At 42.7% G+C, this 18,811-nt stretch overlaps 1 protein-coding gene across 3 annotated transcripts; it reads left to right on the forward strand.

Moving 5' to 3' along the window:
- Positions 1–457: 457 nt before the first annotated feature.
- Positions 458–14,396, forward strand: LOC111973756 (voltage-dependent anion-selective channel protein 2). Of its 3 annotated transcripts, none has more exons than XM_024001146.2 (10): positions 458–567; positions 5,679–5,794; positions 7,348–7,419; positions 7,996–8,045; positions 11,863–12,015; positions 12,429–12,481; positions 12,687–12,914; positions 13,083–13,233; positions 13,356–13,413; positions 13,586–14,396. In XM_024001146.2, exons 2-10 carry the CDS (start codon positions 5,683–5,685, stop codon positions 13,675–13,677), a joined length of 969 nt encoding a protein of 322 aa, XP_023856914.1. In that variant the 5' UTR covers positions 458–567; positions 5,679–5,682; the 3' UTR covers positions 13,678–14,396. The 3 variants fall into 3 exon arrangements, with proteins under 3 accessions (XP_023856914.1, XP_070303162.1, XP_070303163.1); XM_070447062.1 differs by having other exon boundaries at positions 483–567; positions 13,356–13,417; positions 13,586–13,906; XM_070447061.1 differs by lacking the exon at positions 5,679–5,794 and having other exon boundaries at positions 479–567.
- Positions 14,397–18,811: the final 4,415 nt, after the last annotated feature.

Raw genomic sequence — 18,811 nt, forward strand, 5'->3', positions numbered from 1 at the left:
TCAATAACCCAAAATATTGTATTTTCAGCTGGTTGAAGTTGGTGTCCAAAACCGAAAGTAAAAGACAAAAAAATGAAATTTAAGAACGGGAAGGATAAAAATAGTGCACATAGAATAGATCTACCGTTTCTTAGACTTACTTTCAATGAGAATGACCGATCTATAACTCAATTTGGTCTTGTCARCCAAAAAGTTACATATTGCAGCTTTAAAAGTAATCCTAGAAGTAATCATCTATTTTTTTCTCAAAAGTATCTGTAATCTGATTACAATATCTTTGCGGGTAAAGTAATGGATTACAGTTACAGTTTATTTATTTGTTTTGTAATCTGTTACTCCRCAGCCCTGAGCTTGAAGGCTACTGCAAACCATAAACATAAACAAGCTTTCGAAAACAGTTATTGGCTACTTCTCTCTTTGTTCAATGACAATTACACAATGACCCCGCCTTTTGTGTCAGAATGATTGCGCCTGCTCAGTCCGCAACTCTGTGCTTTCTCCTTCACTGTGCCCTATTGCGCGAGACACAGAACGTTCTGAAACTTCGCTCATCGCCCCTCAAATAAGGTAGGAAATTCATGGCACCTTCAGGGATATTTTATTGTGAAAAGCCTGTCTATTGGATTGATACTGAAAATATATTTGACTTATTTGATTGTTCTTTAGATGGCTTAGACGCGTAAAGTGTGGAAGCGAGAATACAGTGTGGTAGGCCACAACATAGTAGGGCTGCAGGACATACAGGCCTGTCTGTTTAAAAACGGTAGATATCMCAACGCTTTAGGGATATTTAAGAATTATTCGGACAAATTAGATTCCTATAACACTAGACTATGCAGGTTGACTATAAGCTATATAATTAATTATGGGCTATACAACCTAAAATAAACAGATTTGATTGCTAACTAGTGCGCATTACGCACAGTATTTAACTTTTGCCAATTACATGTAGTCTCTGAATTTCAGCAGGATATTKAAATGGTTAAGAGTTATTTTCAATTTTATTGTAGATTTTGTAATTATTTCGAGAGACTGTCTATAGTTCTAGCGCTATAGATTTTTGTAAACAGAGCAATGCATTGAACTATGAACAATGGAGACCTAGGCTAGCCATTTGTCTATTCCAAAGGGCAATATATGTCATCCCATAAATTACACCCTATATGATAGTGTCCGTGTTTTTGTAAAATGTTTTGTAAAGTTGAAGGCCCATTAACAGCATGGTTTGTGCTGCAGAAACAAGGAGGGTTAGGTTTATCTTCGGGTTGGCACGGTGGACTTTACGCACGCTGGTTCTGGTGTAACATGCAGCAAATAAATAATCCACTCTCGATTGTTGGAGCCACCTGACCTTCTACTATGTTCATTCATGAGGGTAGTAGACGGTCGGCCCACCAACAGGAATGAAGGTGAAAAAGATTGGGGATTTCAAGTGAATGTGAAAACATTGTGTGATGGCACAATAGGTGTTTTGCTCTTTTTGAACCTTTGTTGCTCTCCGAAGTTCTGGAATCCTATTGCGCCGCCGCCTATGGACAACAGAGAATGATACAAACCTTGCTTATTATTGTGGTAGTAGTGTCTGAAGCAGTAGGCCTAGGCCTAGTAATACGCCTGATGAGAGAAGGCCTATAGATACTTCTAGTAGGTTCAAGTTTAGACTCGTTAAAAGAATGCTATTAATCACAATCTAGGCAGTGGTGTAAAGTACTTAAGTAAAAGATACTTTAAAGTACTACTTAAGTCGTTTTTTCCGTATATATAGGTCCATGTACACAGGCTGAATATCAACCCCTATAGGAACATGGCTGTCCTGAAGTGCCTGGCGTTGGGTGGAAGGAATGCACTGTTGAGTAGGTCAAGATGTGATGCCACATGGCCGGACCGCTCATTAGGCAGGATTAGGCACRCGCCTATGGCTGCAGATTGACAAGGGCAGCATTTTCTGAGCTAAACTGGCCAAGGCGCACCTCCAACAACAAGAATAATTCTGCTCAAAACAATGACAATTTCTCTCAACACGTGGCATATGGGCTTTTTAGGTGAGCACTGATGCCGCCCTTTGATAAGCAGTGCCCARTTTGTCAAAGGCAGGGGTGCAAAATATTTTGCMTGTCAATTCCCAGCACACCTCTCCAGGGTGCTGTTGGAGAGACGCATCTCTGCAGTGCTCCACCAACGTTCCCTCAATTACAACAAAAATCTAACAGAAATCATGTAACAGATATAGGATATGGTAGAAATAGTATGTGGCCTTTTCTGTAGCCTACAGGCTGGACATAAAATGTATGACAGTGTAATTAGACAGACACTTTTTTTACCAAATGCAGGTTTCTCTGATCAAATAGCCTAACCTAACTGCCGCTCAATCAAATAGAAAATTTGTTGACATGTTAACAAACAACATATCCTAAKAACAGGACAGGTCAAAGAAAAATGGACAATGTAGAATGGACAATCACAACAGTGAGTTTCACCCCATTGTCATGATCAGTGGTTTCAAGTTTGTGTCCGTCAATTTTTGACAAGCTGATCATAGCAAAAAATAAAATATTTCTGCATTTCCCGTTGTGTAAACACATTGCAAATAGACTCGTGATAACTCCTGATAAAGTTGGGTAGCTGATATTCAGAGCTTAAATAGCCAAATRGATTAGTCACAGGAATCAGGACTAATATAGCCAATGCAATGGCCTGTTTAAAAAACGGTGGGCCTAACACCACATGGATGGGCATTCATAAAGTTCCATTGAGGGCCAACATGGTAGGCTACACCACAGTAAGCACGAGCCGACGTCTTTTTTTGGTCCTGTCTGGGTGTCGTTTTTTTGTTACAAACGGTAGGCTTACAACAAAAAATTAAATTTCAGGCAACGCTGTAMGCTACACCTCAGTAAGCACGGACCAACGCCGACACCTTTTGGACGTCTTTTTTGTTGTTGGTGCAATTCCGGACCGGCCATGATTTCCACATCCACAGACATTGGTCTCGCCTATGGCGGCAGAACGGCAAGTGCATGGGTAGCCATAGCTAACCCATGCACCACTGTACATTCAGAAGTTCACAAGGTGTAACTTCACTTCCCCCGACCTTATCTCACACATTCCACTACCAACATGCCACATAGGCCCGTCTGGGTTACACTGCATGTGAAGATCTGTTTTATTAATTGCTGAACATTATCAGCCTACATCGTTTGTTAAACATTGGATTAAAAATAGACCAAGGTAATATGGTTTAAAAAATGTTTACTTCTGAGTAACAAGCATATAATAATGGTTTGTACGCCGTATATAAGCAGACCTTAAGTAAAGCGTCACCCTCGCCTGTCCCTAGTCAGTCTCCATCACCAAACCAGTTTCTTTGAGCTGACATGATAATTTTTGCAGCTAACTGATCTCCCCAACAATGATGCTTATTTTTGTTTGAATGGCATAAAGACTAAGGACTACTATGGTGAATGATGTCTGGTTGGTAACTACATTTCCCAGGATCCCACTGGATGTGTTATGCCTATCTGTTTTCAGTTGTTTTCCTGTCCTGTGCGTAGCTGATTTATGAATGTCGTTGTGACCCCTAGAGCTCAGTGAATGTGTTTGACATTGTTTGGTGGACAGGCTAGTGAAGTTGTCAGAGAGGGGGCTGTGCGTGGGGAGTGAGGAATGGGGGTGTGGGGGGGATCAAGGTAGAGGAAAGTAGGGGTCGAGAGGATTTATGGGGGTGGGAGTTGGGCGYGAGTGACGAGGTGTGTGAGGTTAGGGTTGCAAGAGGTAGAGGAGTAAAGCACCCATTTCAAAATGGCGTGGCCATATGTGGTATGGTGTTGAGTTCACCTGGGTTATTTATAGAACAGAGGTTAGGGGGGGAGGAGGAGAGGGAAGAAGGGGGGAGGAGAGGTGAGGAAGCTGGAAGAAGGAACTGAGTAAGGAGGGAAGAAAGGGGCAGGGTGTGTGTCGGTGGGGGTTGGGGGGGGTGATTGACAAAGACAGATTCCACACCATGCTGAGTCTGCAGAATGCCCCCCTTGCATCAGTCAGCTGACTATCATAAAGCCTTTGAGCATAGACAACAGCACTGAGACAGGCATAGAGGACAAAAGGTGCGTCCGTGTGTATGTTTGTGCCTGTGTGCTAAATTCCCATGTGTGCGAGGTGTGTGCGTATGTTTGTGCATTTGTGCTAYATTCCCAGTGACACCAGGGTAATCACCACGAAAGCAAATCATCCACCTCACCGCTGTGTCCCCAAATCACCAGATGCTCTCGGTACCACAGTATTGTATGTGTGTGTGTTACCAGATCACTATGTTCTCATAGATGGGCGTGTGCTTGTCATCTATAGAGCCTATGGCTTTGYGTGATAAACATGTCAGCCAACATGTCAGTCATACGGGCCATAGAACAGTGTTATTGTTTTTATTTTTAATAGKTTTTTACCKATTTTTCTCCCCAATTTTCGTGATATCCAATTGGTAGTTACAGTCTTGTCCCATCGCTGCAACTCCCGTTACGGACTCGGGAGAGACGAAGGTCGAYAYCCATGAGTCCTCCGAAACACCACCCTGCCAAGCCGCACTGCTTCTTGACACACTGCTCGCTTAACCCGGGAATTGTATTTATTTAATCTTTARMTAACTAGGCAAGTCAATTAAGAACATTCTTATTTACAATGACGGCCTACCAAAAGGCAAAAGGCCTCCTGCAAGGAAGCGGGCTGGGATTAAAAATATAAAATAAAWATATAGGACAAAAAACACATCACGACGAGAGAGACACTACATAAAGAGAGACCTAAGGCAACTATATTGCATGGCAGCAACGCAAAACAACACAGCATGGTAGCAACACAACATGACAACAACATGGTAGCAGCACAACACATGGTACAAACATTATTGGGCACAGACAACAGCACAAAGGGCAAGAAGGWAGAGACAACAATACATCACGCGAAGCAGCCACAACAGTCAGTAAGAGTGTCTGGAAGCCAGCCGCACCAATGTGTTGGAGAAAACAACATACAACTGGAGACCGGAYTCAGCMAGCATGCGCCCGYCCCTCCACAAGGAGTCGCTAGAGCACAATGGGACAAGGACATCCCGACCGGCCAAACCGTCCCCTAACCCGGACCACGCTGGGCCAATTGTGCACAGCCTGGGATCGAACCCGGGTCTGTAGTGACACCTCAAGCACTGCACTGCAACAGTGCCTTAGACCGCTGCGCCACTCGGGAGGCCCCATAGAGCACTGCTTTATCAGTGTTGAGGACACACCCTTTGGTTCACACACCCAATATTAGAGTAATAGTTGCAGGCCCTGCCCTGGAGACYCGCTCATGGGGAATTGATCATGTGTTCTGCCAATTGTGAAGAGCTCAGAGGAAAGGAACTGTTTGATTGCTTGATTGCATACGTGGCTTTAGAGTCACAGTGCTACATGGACTGTGATGATCACCATGCCGGTATAGCGCATGCAACTAAGAGAACTTAAAGAGACTGCTTCGGCTATCCTTTCCAAAACCACTTCCAACAAAAGGCAGCACCTAAAACTCAATACAAATTCACAAAGATATCCAGTCCAGTTAAGCTGAAACAGACCAAGTACAGACACCACCAGCATTGTTGTGAAAACAGAGATTGCATGCCTAAGTCGTCTGTCCTTCCTTCCCCACATCTGAAGAGTCATGTCAGACAAAGGCGGAGAGAAGGCGAGCCTGGTGAGGAAGGAGGGGGAGAGTCCAGCAGCACAGGCCAGTCAGAACAAAGGAGCTCACTGTGTGCCATGTTGCCACAAGGGTGAGTGAGGGATGTGAGGGAGGGAAGGAGGGAGGGAGGGAGGGAAGGAGGTGGGGGAGATACAGAGGTGGGTGAGAGAGGGAGGTGCGGAGACAAAGATGTTATCAGGGTCCCCTCGACTATCTGAATCGATTGATCAATCTACCTGTATCTATCATTCCAGAGAGTAGGCTTTGTCCTAACAGTCTTAGACCGCCTTGTCCCTGTCTCCATTCCTTCATGACTTCTGATTTGAAAGGACTTGATCGGTCACATGATATGTTCAATATGACAAGCCACTAATCTGAAAGGTAGGAAGGTATGTAGGAGGGTTGGGACACAGCCCCTGGACACCAGCAAGAGCACAAAGAGACACACTGCCATGGCAAAGTCACCTTCATGCACGCATGCACACACCGGTAATTTATCCTAGCAGAGACTCAGGGGACCCTGGTGACATCATAAAAGCTAGCGTAGTGCAGTTGTGTGCAGTGGTGATAGTTGCTGACCAGCCAAACCCTGGCTTAGGCTTACTGTCGCTCAACAGCACATAGTAGAGCGAATGCTGTGGCGTATACTGTGATTGCTATATGGCATACATCTTCTTCCACTTCACGCTAACCGTTTCATTCCCAGGCAGCTAGTTACTAACAATGCTGACTTAGGCAAAAGAAGTGGCAAGATTTTAAAGGCACAGTTCACCCCAAAATCAACACACTTTAATCATACCATGGCCCCATTCAGGCTGTCCCTAATATGGTGCCATGTGGTTTCCTGTTTAGAGAGATGATTACCTGGTATACCAGTGGTCAAAACACAAGTCAATAACATTAAGTTAAACCATGCTAGCTAGCGGTTCACTAATGGACTGATGCCAGGAATAAATGGAGTTAAACTAATTGGCTGGGCTAAAGTGGGGATGTAGGGGAAAGCGACAGGCAATATATCACAGGCCCAGTAGACCAGACCAGGCAGGGCCAGTGTAGCTGGCAAGGCCGTCAGTACTTCACAGTACGTTGGCTTTACAAAACACACCTTAATAAAGGCTTCAACAAAACTTTGGATACTACTTTAGTATGAAGCAATGTATTGACCATTCATACTGAATAGCCTAGTATGCTAGTGTGGATATTATTTAGGACACAGTCAAGGAATGTACGAGGGACTTACCAAGGGTAAGGTATTAGTGGGCCTGTAGATCCTCTAGTTAGTAGACGCTGTGTGGTGTGTATGTTGGTGTGTGTTTGCTTCTGTTGAAAACCTTTCTAGAGCAGCGTGAGGTGTGTGTGTGTGACTGTGAACGCATAGATGGACGCTGTGTTGACACTGTGTGTAGGCCTAGATGCTGTGTGTGTTTGCTTCAGTTCAAAMCCACTTCACTATAACACAGCAGTGTTCTGTGTGAAGTCATAGGTAGGTACTGTGTTGGACCTATTTTGCATAGAAGTAATGTGATGTTTTGCTTGTGTGCTGGAYGCCGTGCTCCATTTGTACAGCATTTTTCCTCCTGTGACTCAGAGAAGTGATGTTGTAGTYTCAGAGATACACCCAAACCTGTCTCTCTCTCTCCACAGTCACCATGGCTGTTCCTCCTGCATACTCAGACCTGGGAAAAGCCGCCAAAGACATCTTCAGCAAAGGCTATGGTAAGTCAGTAAATCCTCCAGCCCCCCACCCACCACCACCACACGCAAGGAGAAAGGGAGGACACAATTACATATTTCATGTGTCTGTAAGCTCTTAGGATCACTCCAACCTATGTCTCTCTCCTCTCTTTCTCTCCTCTCTTTATTTATTTCTCTCTCTCTTGCTCTCTCCCTCTGAGAACCTAAACCTCAGCTGGTCATCAAGGACTCTGTGACCTCTAACCTTATTTATGGCCCCATGGGTCAGCGGATGGGGGTAGGGACTCAGTGTGTGTGTGTTTTTAGACTTGTTTCATGCTCATTTATATTGAGTCAAACAGTGCCTCTTGTCATCTTTGTTTCATACKATTAGATCTACTTTTCTGCAAATGTTCTGGTTTCACAACCGTAAAGCTTGGATGACCCTCAATGAAGACCCTCAATGAAAACCGTCATGTGAATGATGTATCCAATAACGAAGGGCTACAGAGAAGTATCCCAAATCAAAATGGGGTCTGCTCCTCTATTTTTTTTATGAAAAGAGACATGATTTTTCTTTTCCCCCTCTCTTCCTTCTCTTTCTCTTTTCCCCTCCAGGCTTTGGAATCGTGAAACTGGACCTAAAGACCAAGGCCCAGAGTGGAGTTGTAAGTACAACCTCTCTCTCTAGCTCTCTCTTTCACATTTATTGAATTCCTCCTCTGTTTTATACATTATACCAAATGTTTCTTGGAGTTTGGTGAGAGCGTGGTTGTCCTATGTTTATTTTGCATACAACCTTCCCACAACTTTCTGGGAATGGTGCAGGATACCCAGCTAGCACATGACGTTCTGAGAATCTTAAGTGGGAATTTCAGTACTACAGCATAACATTTTCTGCAGGTTTCCTCATGGTTCTGTTTTAAAGTCATGTTCTCAGAACATTAAGAAAACGTTACATAAAAACCACAAGAAAACATAAGTAACGTTCAAAGAATGTTCTAAGAATGTTATTTAAAAACATATTCACTCTGTTCTCAGTGTCAACAAAATGTTCTATCGTCTACCTTAAGTGTGTTCAGGTGTGTTGGCTGCATCCACTAATTGGCCACACCTGATCTTAATGAGTGCTTGTTTCCTTTGAAATGGGGTCTGTTTGAATAGACTAAAATGAACAGCTTCATATGAGTAAAAAAAACATGGCATGCTAGCTCCATCATGGTGGTGGACTAATTCCATGGATAGAGAACAGAAGATGATAGGTTCTCAGAACGTTATTTAATTACCTTAAAATAACCTATAAAACCTCACAGGAAAACTTTCAGCGAACCATAGTAAAACATTCTCAGAACGTACCTMCAACCTAAAAATGAATGTTCCCTGAACATTTTCACTTCTATTCTCAGAATGTTTWAAAAAAGTTTTACCGGTCAGGAAACGTATTGCTTCGTTCCCAGGACCAAMGGGAAACCAAAAACCCACAACTTCCCTATGAACCAAATGTGCTACCTGGGGGTAGACTCCTCTCTAAGCTAAAATGTATTTACCTGGGATTGCCATGCAACACTCATTGATCAGATGTGTAATATTTGAGAAATACTAACACACACATTCACATTACATTGTGGTGCTGGGGATTAAAAAAAAAACATTTTCCAATTAATTTATCACAGATGTGTAACATTTACATTTAGGCCACTCTCGAACAGAGTGACCCATGCAATAGTCTGTGTGTTTGTGTAGTCTAGCCTTACAGTATAAGCTGCATGTCTAGACCCTAACCTCAGGGCTGAACAGGAAAGTTGAAATGGCTGACTCACTGTCTGCTGGCAGTGTGTGTGTGTGCCTGCCAGAGAGTCACTGTCTGACTACAATCTACCTCTACGTTAGAACAAAATGGATACCGCCCATAGCATTGCTGCTCCCTAAATACTATGTGTTATATTCTCTTAAAAGGTGTCAGGGGCAACAATACTGTGTATAGGATTATGTTGTTTTTTGTCATTGTCTTCATCTTGTTTCGGCCTGTACACATTTTGGATATGGTCGATTCCAGAGTTTTGGACATTACATTTGCGGGCAAAATCACAACTTTAATGTCTCACAGAATGGACAAACAAAATGTAAATGTTGATGTGTATGTTTATAGTACCCCTTGGGGGGAGTGTATAGCCCCGCAGCAGACTTCTAAATATTGGCATGTTGGAGAAACAAAGCAAATAAGAAGAGTTCTGGATGTTACATGYAATGGACAAGCTTTTTGGGGAGAGTGAACATATTAGCAAACGTCTGTGAGTTTGCAAGTATTAGGTCAAAACATGGATAGCCATTATGAGGGATAGGCATGGCTGAACACACAAATGATCATTTTGAAAATATTGTCATTTCCATTCTTACTTTAGAGAGGGAAAACTACTTTTATGGATGTTACACCCTCCATTATGCATGTTAGAGTCTTGAAATAAACATTCAAATCTTAAAGATTTCATTATCAAAATCTATCATTACACATTTGATGTCATTTGGATGGTTTTTCAAAGGTCAGCAGAAAGCATAGTACTTTAGGATTGCATAATTACAGGTAGCCTGATTTTCCCCCTCCACTTTATATATATCAAAATGAACCTTTACCAGTTAAATGTAGACATAAATATAATATATARTTTTTATATTACAACTTTTCTGAAATATGCAAATTAGACAATATACATGTGCCTATACTGCCAATCCACCTTTCTGGACACTGGATAAAGTCTGTATATTTTGGGGGCTTTCATTTGAAGAAGAAAATAATACTCCAGGATTATTCACAGATTGTTGAAAAACACTTTATTATTGTTCTATCTAAAAAACAAACAAAAAACAACAACAGTACTGCCATGTATGAGAAATGCATTTCAGCATATATTTTCCAACAGAATCTTAGCTAGAAAACGTCATTTTCAAGATATCAACAATTGCTTCAGTAAGAGTCTGAAGAATACATCCCAGAACAACCACACAAAATGTGAAGGCACAATCCTCTGAAGCTAAAATAGGATACATCAATATCCATCCCATCCACCACCGTAATGGAAGTTATGGATATCATAACAATGAAAAAGGACATTGACAATGAAAAGAGAGAAACCAATTATAGACCATATACAACCTTGAAAGTTATCTTTACAGAGAAAGTTTCAAGACGATCCGATGTAAGGTGCATGTTTTTACAAAAACGTCCTTAAAACCTTATGGACGTTACATTATCTGTGCCATTCACACCCCTATCATTACAAGACTGTAGAAGACACAAACACAACTCAAGACACTTCAATTTGGTCTGTATTGTTTCATTAACATCTCATCTGAATCTCATCTGGGGGARAGCTGTGAGTGGAAAAACAAGCTATGTGAGCCCTTTCTAAAAGCCATAAAATATGATTGACTGAAAAGCCTTTTTTTAGACTTGCTGTCAAAATTCATGCAATATCCTTAAACTTTTGAAATAAAACCTAAACTCCAACAAGACCTTAAGCATAATTATGAACGTGGTTTCATTAGGGCATGCTCATGTTGACCTTTCCACGGAATTGCCCATAACTATATCAGCCGTTTGGATAACTCATCTTCCTCTCCCTGTGATTGAATTGAATCACAAAGCAGATTTCATGAAATACACTTTACTTGTACGATCATTTCCCCCAAAAGTCAAGCYTGTTCTGTAAATTAGATGTTGTATATCTATGATTCACAGTTCAAACAGTTGGTTGTGAGTGTGTTCAGTTCAGCTTTGGTATCTCTGGTACATACATTATGTGCATTAGAATCTTCTTTTCTGAAAGAGTGGGAAAGTGATTGAATGTGAATATCTGTATGGTTCTGACCTAACGATATCTGCCTCTCTCTTTCTCTGCCTTTTTTCTGCTTCCTCTCTGGACTTCATTGTCAGATGGTAAGGTTGTGTGTGTGTGTGTGTGTGTGTGGAGAAGGCTTTTCCTCCTTGCAGCCGTTCTTGCAGCAGTGTCCCAGCTGATTGATTGATACCATTCCCCTTGCACTGCTAAGGCCATAATGACATTGACTCCTATCCCCGGACAGACATTTAGACTGGTCTAACTGGCCCGGTTACTGGTCTACAGGTTACTGGTCTGCCAGTGACCAGATGACTGGCTTGAGCATCTACCACTACTCAAAACGGTAGCTGCTGACTACAGCCAGTCATGCAAACCTGAGAGGAATTGCTTGGCAGAGATGTGGTAGGGGTACTTATCTCTTTCCCTGTCTATTTGTCTTTATCTCTGTATCCCCCGTCTCTTTCTCTCATCAGTGAGGAGTGTGCTAAGCTCTCTTTAACAGCCTCCTCTCCTGTAACAACAGTTCCCCTTCTCTTCTACATTTTCTCTCCTATGCTCCAGTTTCTTCTGCTGAGCTCTCTTACTTTTTTGCTGTTAACCATCCCTCATTTCCCTCTTCCTCACCTGCCACTCTCCTTCCATCTCTCAGGAYTTTGCGACCTCAGGCTCCAGTAACACAGACACAGGGAAGGCAGCAGGTAACCTGGAGACCAAATATAAGGTMAAGGAGCTGGGCCTGAGCTTCAACCAGAAATGGAACACAGACAACACCCTGACCACCGAGGTCTCCATGGAGGACCAGGTGAGTTTGAAACCAGTTTAGCCTAAAATCAGGTTACACCGCACCAAACCAGCTCCTGACAGCACTTGATGTTAACTCATTGATCACCAGTATGTAAATGCATCCAATAGACTCTGAACATTAAACCCAAAGTTTAGTCAGTAATATTACCCCTATTGTTCTCATTGTTCTGTGTCTGCTGTTCACCAATATATAATCACTGYAGGCTGCTGACGGGAGGACGGCTCATAATAATAGCCGAAACGGCGCAAATGGAACGACATGAACACCTAAAAACCGTGTGTTTGATGTATTTGATACCCTTCCATCTATTACTCTCCAGCGAGTAACCACGAGCCCGTCCTCCCCAATTAAGTTGTCACCAACCTCCTGTGTATGTGCTGTATCTCCTTCTCTGTCCTGTGTTTCTGTAGTTGGCTAAGGGCTTGAAGCTGGCTCTGGACACATCGTTCGTGCCCAACACTGGGTAAGCTAATCACTCACTGGTCAATCATTACCTCCCTCCATATGCCTTAGTGGTGCACACGAACATMAAGGATTTTGAAATAAACAGCACCAGTAAAGGGAGTAAAACGGTCACTTGGGCAGTTTCGTTCATCCGTTGTCAAATTGTCAAAGCAATCCTGACACCCTCTCTATGTTCCTCCTGTCCCCTTCCCCTCTGTCTGCAGTAAGAAGAGTGCCAAGCTGAAGACTGGTTACAAGCGGGACTTCATCAACCTGGGCTGTGACCTGGACTTTGACATGGCCGGCCCCACGGTCCACGCTGCTGCCGTGCTGGGCTATGAGGGCTGGCTGGCTGGGTACCAGATGGCCTTCGACACAGCCAAGTCCAAACTGTCCCAGAACAACTTTGCCCTGGGATACAAGGCTGGGGACTTCCAGCTCCACACCAATGTGTGAGTACCACTACACCTAACCCTGACTACTGTCCAGCAGAGGTTGTTTTGTGTTTGCACAGAGTTGTTTTCTCCATGTGCAATTTTTGTTGTCATGATCCACCAGAAGTTGATTTAAGAGCTATGTAGCACCCTACTGATGAAGCCCATGGTGTTTTGTCCTCTCAGTAACGACGGTACAGAGTTCGGTGGCTCCATCTACCAGAAGGTGAACTYCCACTTGGAAACAGCCATCAACCTGGCCTGGACGGCCGGCAGCAACAACACCCGCTTCGGCATCGGAGCCAAATACCAGCTGGACAAGGACGCTTCCCTGTCTGTGGGTACCACAACCACACATACAGAACCACATACCAGTCCATAGTGCCAGAACAAGAACCACACAACCATGCAAATACATGCTTGTCTCACCTCTTTGTGTCTGTCTGTCTCCCCCTGCAGGCCAAAGTCAACAACGCCAGTCTGATTGGAGTCGGCTACACACAGGCKCTCCGGCCAGGTAACTCAAAACTGACCTTTACACCAGATAACTAGCTGCATCTGTCTATATCTACACACCTTGCCTATTAGTACCACAGGAGTTGGTTAGAAGAAAGGAAGAGGTGATGTCTATGCTCTATATATGAAAGGAGCTGTACTTTGTGTGTTAAGACTGGTGTRTCTCTCTGTAGGAGTGAAGCTGACTCTCTCAGCTCTGATCGATGGGAAGAACTTCAACGCAGGCGGCCACAAGGTTGGCATGGGCTTTGAGCTGGAGGCATAAGGATGGAGAGGGGGATGGGTGAAGGAAGGGAAAGATCCTGAATCTGACAAAACACACACACACACACACACACACACACACAGAGAGTGTGTTTTTTGGCCTTAACCCTACAGCTCTTAGCACCCTCTAAGACCTGCAGTACTATATTAAAATGGGCAGACTGTCGAGAACCAAGTTGTATTTTGGTTCGTTTTAGGTCCACCATCTCTCTGTATTATCTTCTTAGCAATACCACTACGTAAGGGACATCTGTCATGCCATGGCACTGGAGCAGCAGCCAGTGAGCAAGTCTCAAATAACACTCTATTCACCAGGAGTTTACTAATTCACATAGGGTTCTGATCAAAAGTGGTGTACTGTATGCAGAACAGGGTGTTTGAAACAGACAAGTCTGGAGTCAACCTTTTGTTCCACTTCCTCCCCATAAGCAGACATATCCTCTTTTCTGTGTGTGCACCTTTTTAGTAGGGTTTGATTGTGTGGTATACTTTCACACTTTGCCTAAGATCATGTGTTTAATCTACTTTTGACTTGTGACAAAAAAAAGTTTGATTGACAGTGTACTTTTGTTTGTGTATTTGTGGTACATTCTATTGATTCGATGAAAGCCAGAGGGGAGTTGTTTTCAAGGAATAACTTGATGTTCTGTTGTCCCAGACCTTTTACAGACCTGTTTGTGGATGGATGTCCACTTTCAGTGATGCATAAACAGGGACACATTGYCACGAGCATACTGCAATAAAATGGGTGGCTAAGAACTTGAAAATGAGACCGGTTGATATTCTGTTTCCAAATCAGGGAAAATATCTGTAGTACAGAGAAKTTGAAGATTCCACCTTGACAGTAAGATTTGTTGACTGACTTGTATTCCCATTCCAGAACATAAAGCAATGTAACAATGGCTGAATGTTCTGCCCAGAGCCATACATTTAGAAAGTTAGGCCAACATTCTGTTACATACCATTGTTTAAATATTCCCCATGTAATGTTAAGGAAGCTAACGTGGCTGCCATAGAATGTTTAAGTGTCATGTAAATGCATCATAATGCAGAAACRGCATTGGCCTACTAAATACATGGTTCTGGTTCTGCCTAATGTCCCACTGTTTTCTCAATGTCTCTTGTTACCTCTGTTTTGACCATTTCAACTCTCTGTGTGTAAGTATCTCTGATTGCCAAACTAATACCCCATACATTTCTCCAGTTGAATTCTCTTATTTTGGTTCAGAGTTTTGAGAAGGCATACAGGCATGGTGGATATCTTCCTTACCTCTTTGTAATTTAKATTTTTTTGTATTTTATTTTCTGAACTCTACCACTATCATGCCATTTTGTGTCTGCTGTGCTTGGGACAGGGAAGGTTGTCAATAGTTGAAACCTCAAACTGGAATTCATGGAATAAAGAAGAATTTCAAAATCTTTGTTCTTGTTTTCATGCACATTTTGTCACTTGAGAAATAKTGCACCAAACATCTTGGTTAGATGTAAGACCTTGGCAAAACCGTCAAAATTAATTACAGATTTCTTGAGTTATCTTAGATTKATTTWGACTATTTTGACAAATTGTACTGGCTACGGCGTCAAACAGTAATATTGCAGCTTTTTTCTCATTTTTCAAGCAAAGGAATTTTAAGGGAGTCTGCGAGCACAGACGTTCACTTCGCCTAGCTGAATTCTGCTAGGAGTTAACCGAACCTATGTATGCGGACACCTTTATAATTTGTTACAATATCTGTCAGGCAGATAGTTCCTTGGTGGTTGAAGTTCAATTCAACCAGATACACGTACTTACACTTAACAATAATAAGACCACACTTAACAATAATAAGACCACAGTAAAATACAACAAAATCAAACAACCAAATATTATACTGCAAAATATGTTAAAACATCAATCAAAAATATACAGTATACACAAAAACCCAGAGAATATCCTGCATCAGCCTTAGTTACGTAAAGTGAATTTGGATAGTATTAATTCAGAAAGAATATGAAAGCTACAGCTAAAACTTTGGTCAGAAAATATTTGGTGGCAAGCATAAAATAAAATATTTGAAAGATTAGGAATCATCACCAGAGTTCAGTCCAGACCAGACTTGACCCCTTTAAGGACCAGTACCACCAGGACCTTAGTCAAGAGGACAGTTTGGATCTGACCAGGCCACTGGTTTAAATACAGCTATGTCACCTGGTTCAGTAAATACATTTCCCCCATACAAATCTACTGGATTACTCCAATGCACCATGGTGTAGATTACAGGGGGTGTTGGCCATGTTAACGTGGACACCCCCATAAGCCTGGAAAAGAGAAATTTTGGTTCAATACATTATTTTAGGGGCAACTCCAAGAGTCAATATCAATGTCAAATGGRGCAATGCACTCTGTTGCAGTAAGTCTTCCCCACCACACAGCAGCAGCAGAGGACCACAGCAGGGAGTCTGGAACGGGACAGCGCTTCTGTTTGACATCAGCTTGAGACACAGCACATCAACACACTATCTGTTCACCTGAAGGTGATAGGTGTGTGTGCATGTGTCTGTGTGTACTCACGGCTGCTGTAGGCTGGGTCTGGGGGTCAGTAGAGGGGGAACAAAGGAGGAAGAGCGGACCCCATCCACAGGACTCCCACTCACGGGGCTGCACACTTTACTCTGAATAACAACAAAGGATACACACTGATCAGGAGATATCACACACACAAACACACAAACACACACACACACACACACACACACACACAGTAAAAGTAAAGATACCTTTAAAGAAAATGACTCAAGTAAAAGTGAAAGTCCCCCAGTAAAATACCTCTTGAGTAAAAGTCTAAAAGTATTTGGTTTGAAATGTACTTAAGTATCAAGAGTAAGAGTATAAATCATTAAACATTAATTATATTAAGCAAAACATATGTTTTTGTTTTTTTTACGGATAGCCAGGGGCACAGTTCAACATTCAGACATAATTTACAGACGAAGCATTTGTGTTTAGTGAGTCTGCCTGATCAGAGGCAGTAGGGATGACCAGGGATYTTCTCTTGATAAGTGCGTAAATTAGACAATTTTCCTGTCCTGCTAAGCATTCAAAATGTGACAAGTACTTTTGGTTGTCAGGGAAAATGTAAGGAGTAAAAAGTACATTATTTTCTTTAGGAATGTAGTGGAGTAAAAGTAAAAGTTGTCAAAAAATATAAATAGTTAAATAAAGTACATATARGCCAAAAAACTACTTAAGTAGTACCTTAAAGTATTTTTACTTAAGTACTTTACACCACTGCATATTACCTCAATTACCTCGACTAACCGGTGCCCCCGCACATTGACTCTGTACCGGTACCCCATATATATAGCCTCGTTAAAGTTATTTTACTYCAGCTTTTTAATTACATGTTACTTCTATTTTTTATTTATCCATTTTTACTTAACACTTATTTTTCTTAAAACTGCATTGTTGGTTAAGGGCTTGTAAGTAAAATTTGATTTGATCTTACTGCAGGGAGAGAGTGAAAACGAAAATGTGTGTATATGTAACGGCATCTGAGGGGTGTGTAGACTAGTGTGTGTGTGCATGAGTCCCTGAGGTGTGTCGAAATCTTTGAGTTTTCTCTCGTAGAACTGGAATGCCTGGACCACCAGACGCACTACCTCCTGACTTCCCCCCCTCCCCCCATATCTCTGGTCTGGAGGGAGGGAAGAGAGAGAGAGATCTGGAGACAGAAAGAGATAGAGATGGAGGAAGGGAGAGGAAAGGGAGAGGGGAGAGAGAGGGAGAGTGGAGAGAGCGGGAGAGCGAGAGGAAGAGAGAGAGAGAGAGAGGTTGTCTTCCATTCTATAATGACATGTTCTCAGAATCACAAATAGACATCAGGTGTCTATAATCTATGTGACGGTAAATGATCATGAAGGGAAGTGGTAAACCAACCTCCGGGGTTTCTCTCTGAGTTTGCGGAACAACTCCTTGGCCTTCCCTCACTGTGGCCCGAAAGAGGTGAGAACAGAGAATGAACATTTACAGTATTAGCTCACTAAAGGCCAAGTATCAGCTGACACGATGAAACTGGTTAGATGTATTTATAGATCTTGCTCTGAGTTAACTGGACTGTTGAGATGTTTCTGTCTGTCTCTTACAGTGTGTCCAGGGCCTCTCCACTCATCCACAGTTGTCTCWTGAGCTCCACAATGTCTGTCTGGAGGAGCATCATCTCCTCTCGCGTCACTGGGCAGCTCACGGCTGGGTTTCRCTTTGTAGTCCATAATAGRTTGCAAGCCCTGCCACATTCGACGGGCGTCAACAGCCGGTTTAGTAGGATTCAATCTTAGTCCTGTATTGARGCTTTGCCTGTTTGATGGTTTGTCGGAGGGCATAGCGGGATTTCTTATAAGTATCCAGATTAGCTTCTTGATCCTTGAAAGCGGCAGTTCTAACCTTTAGCTCAGTGCGGATGTTGACTGTAATCCATGGCATCTGGTTGGGATATGGTCACTGTGGGGGGGGGGGCGGGGACGTCGATCCACTTATTGATGAAGCCGGTGACTGAGGTGGTATACTCCTCAATGCCATTGTATGAATCCCGGAACATATTCCAGTCTCTGCTTGCAAAACAGTCCTATAGTGTAGCATCCGCGTCATCTGTCCACTTCCGTATTGAGCGAGTCACTGGTACTTCCTGCTTTAGTTTTTGRWTGTAAGCAGGAATCAGGAGGATAGAATTATGGTCAGATTTTCCAAATGAAGGGCGAGGGAGAGCTTTGTATGCGTCTCTGTGTGTGGAGTAAAGGTGGTCTAGATTTTTTCCCCCTCTGGTTGCACATATGACATGCTGGTAGAAATTACGTAAAATGGATTTAAGTTTGCCTGCATTAAAGTCCCCGGCCACTAGGTGCGCCGCTTCCGGATGAGCATTTTCTTGTTTGCTTATGGCCTTATACAGATCTTTGAGTGCGGTCTTAGTGCCAGCATCGGTTTGTGGTGGTAAATGGACGGCTACGAAAAATATACAWGAAAACTCTCTTGGTAGATAGTGTGTTCTACAGCTTATCATGAGGTACTCTACCTCAGGCGAGCAATACCTCAATACTTACTTCCTTAATATTAGACATCGCGCACCAGTTGTTATTGACATATAGACACACACCACCAC

Source organism: Salvelinus sp. IW2-2015, linkage group LG15 (genome assembly GCF_002910315.2).
Source record: "Salvelinus sp. IW2-2015 linkage group LG15, ASM291031v2, whole genome shotgun sequence".
Classification (NCBI taxonomy): domain Eukaryota; kingdom Metazoa; phylum Chordata; class Actinopteri; order Salmoniformes; family Salmonidae; genus Salvelinus; species Salvelinus sp. IW2-2015.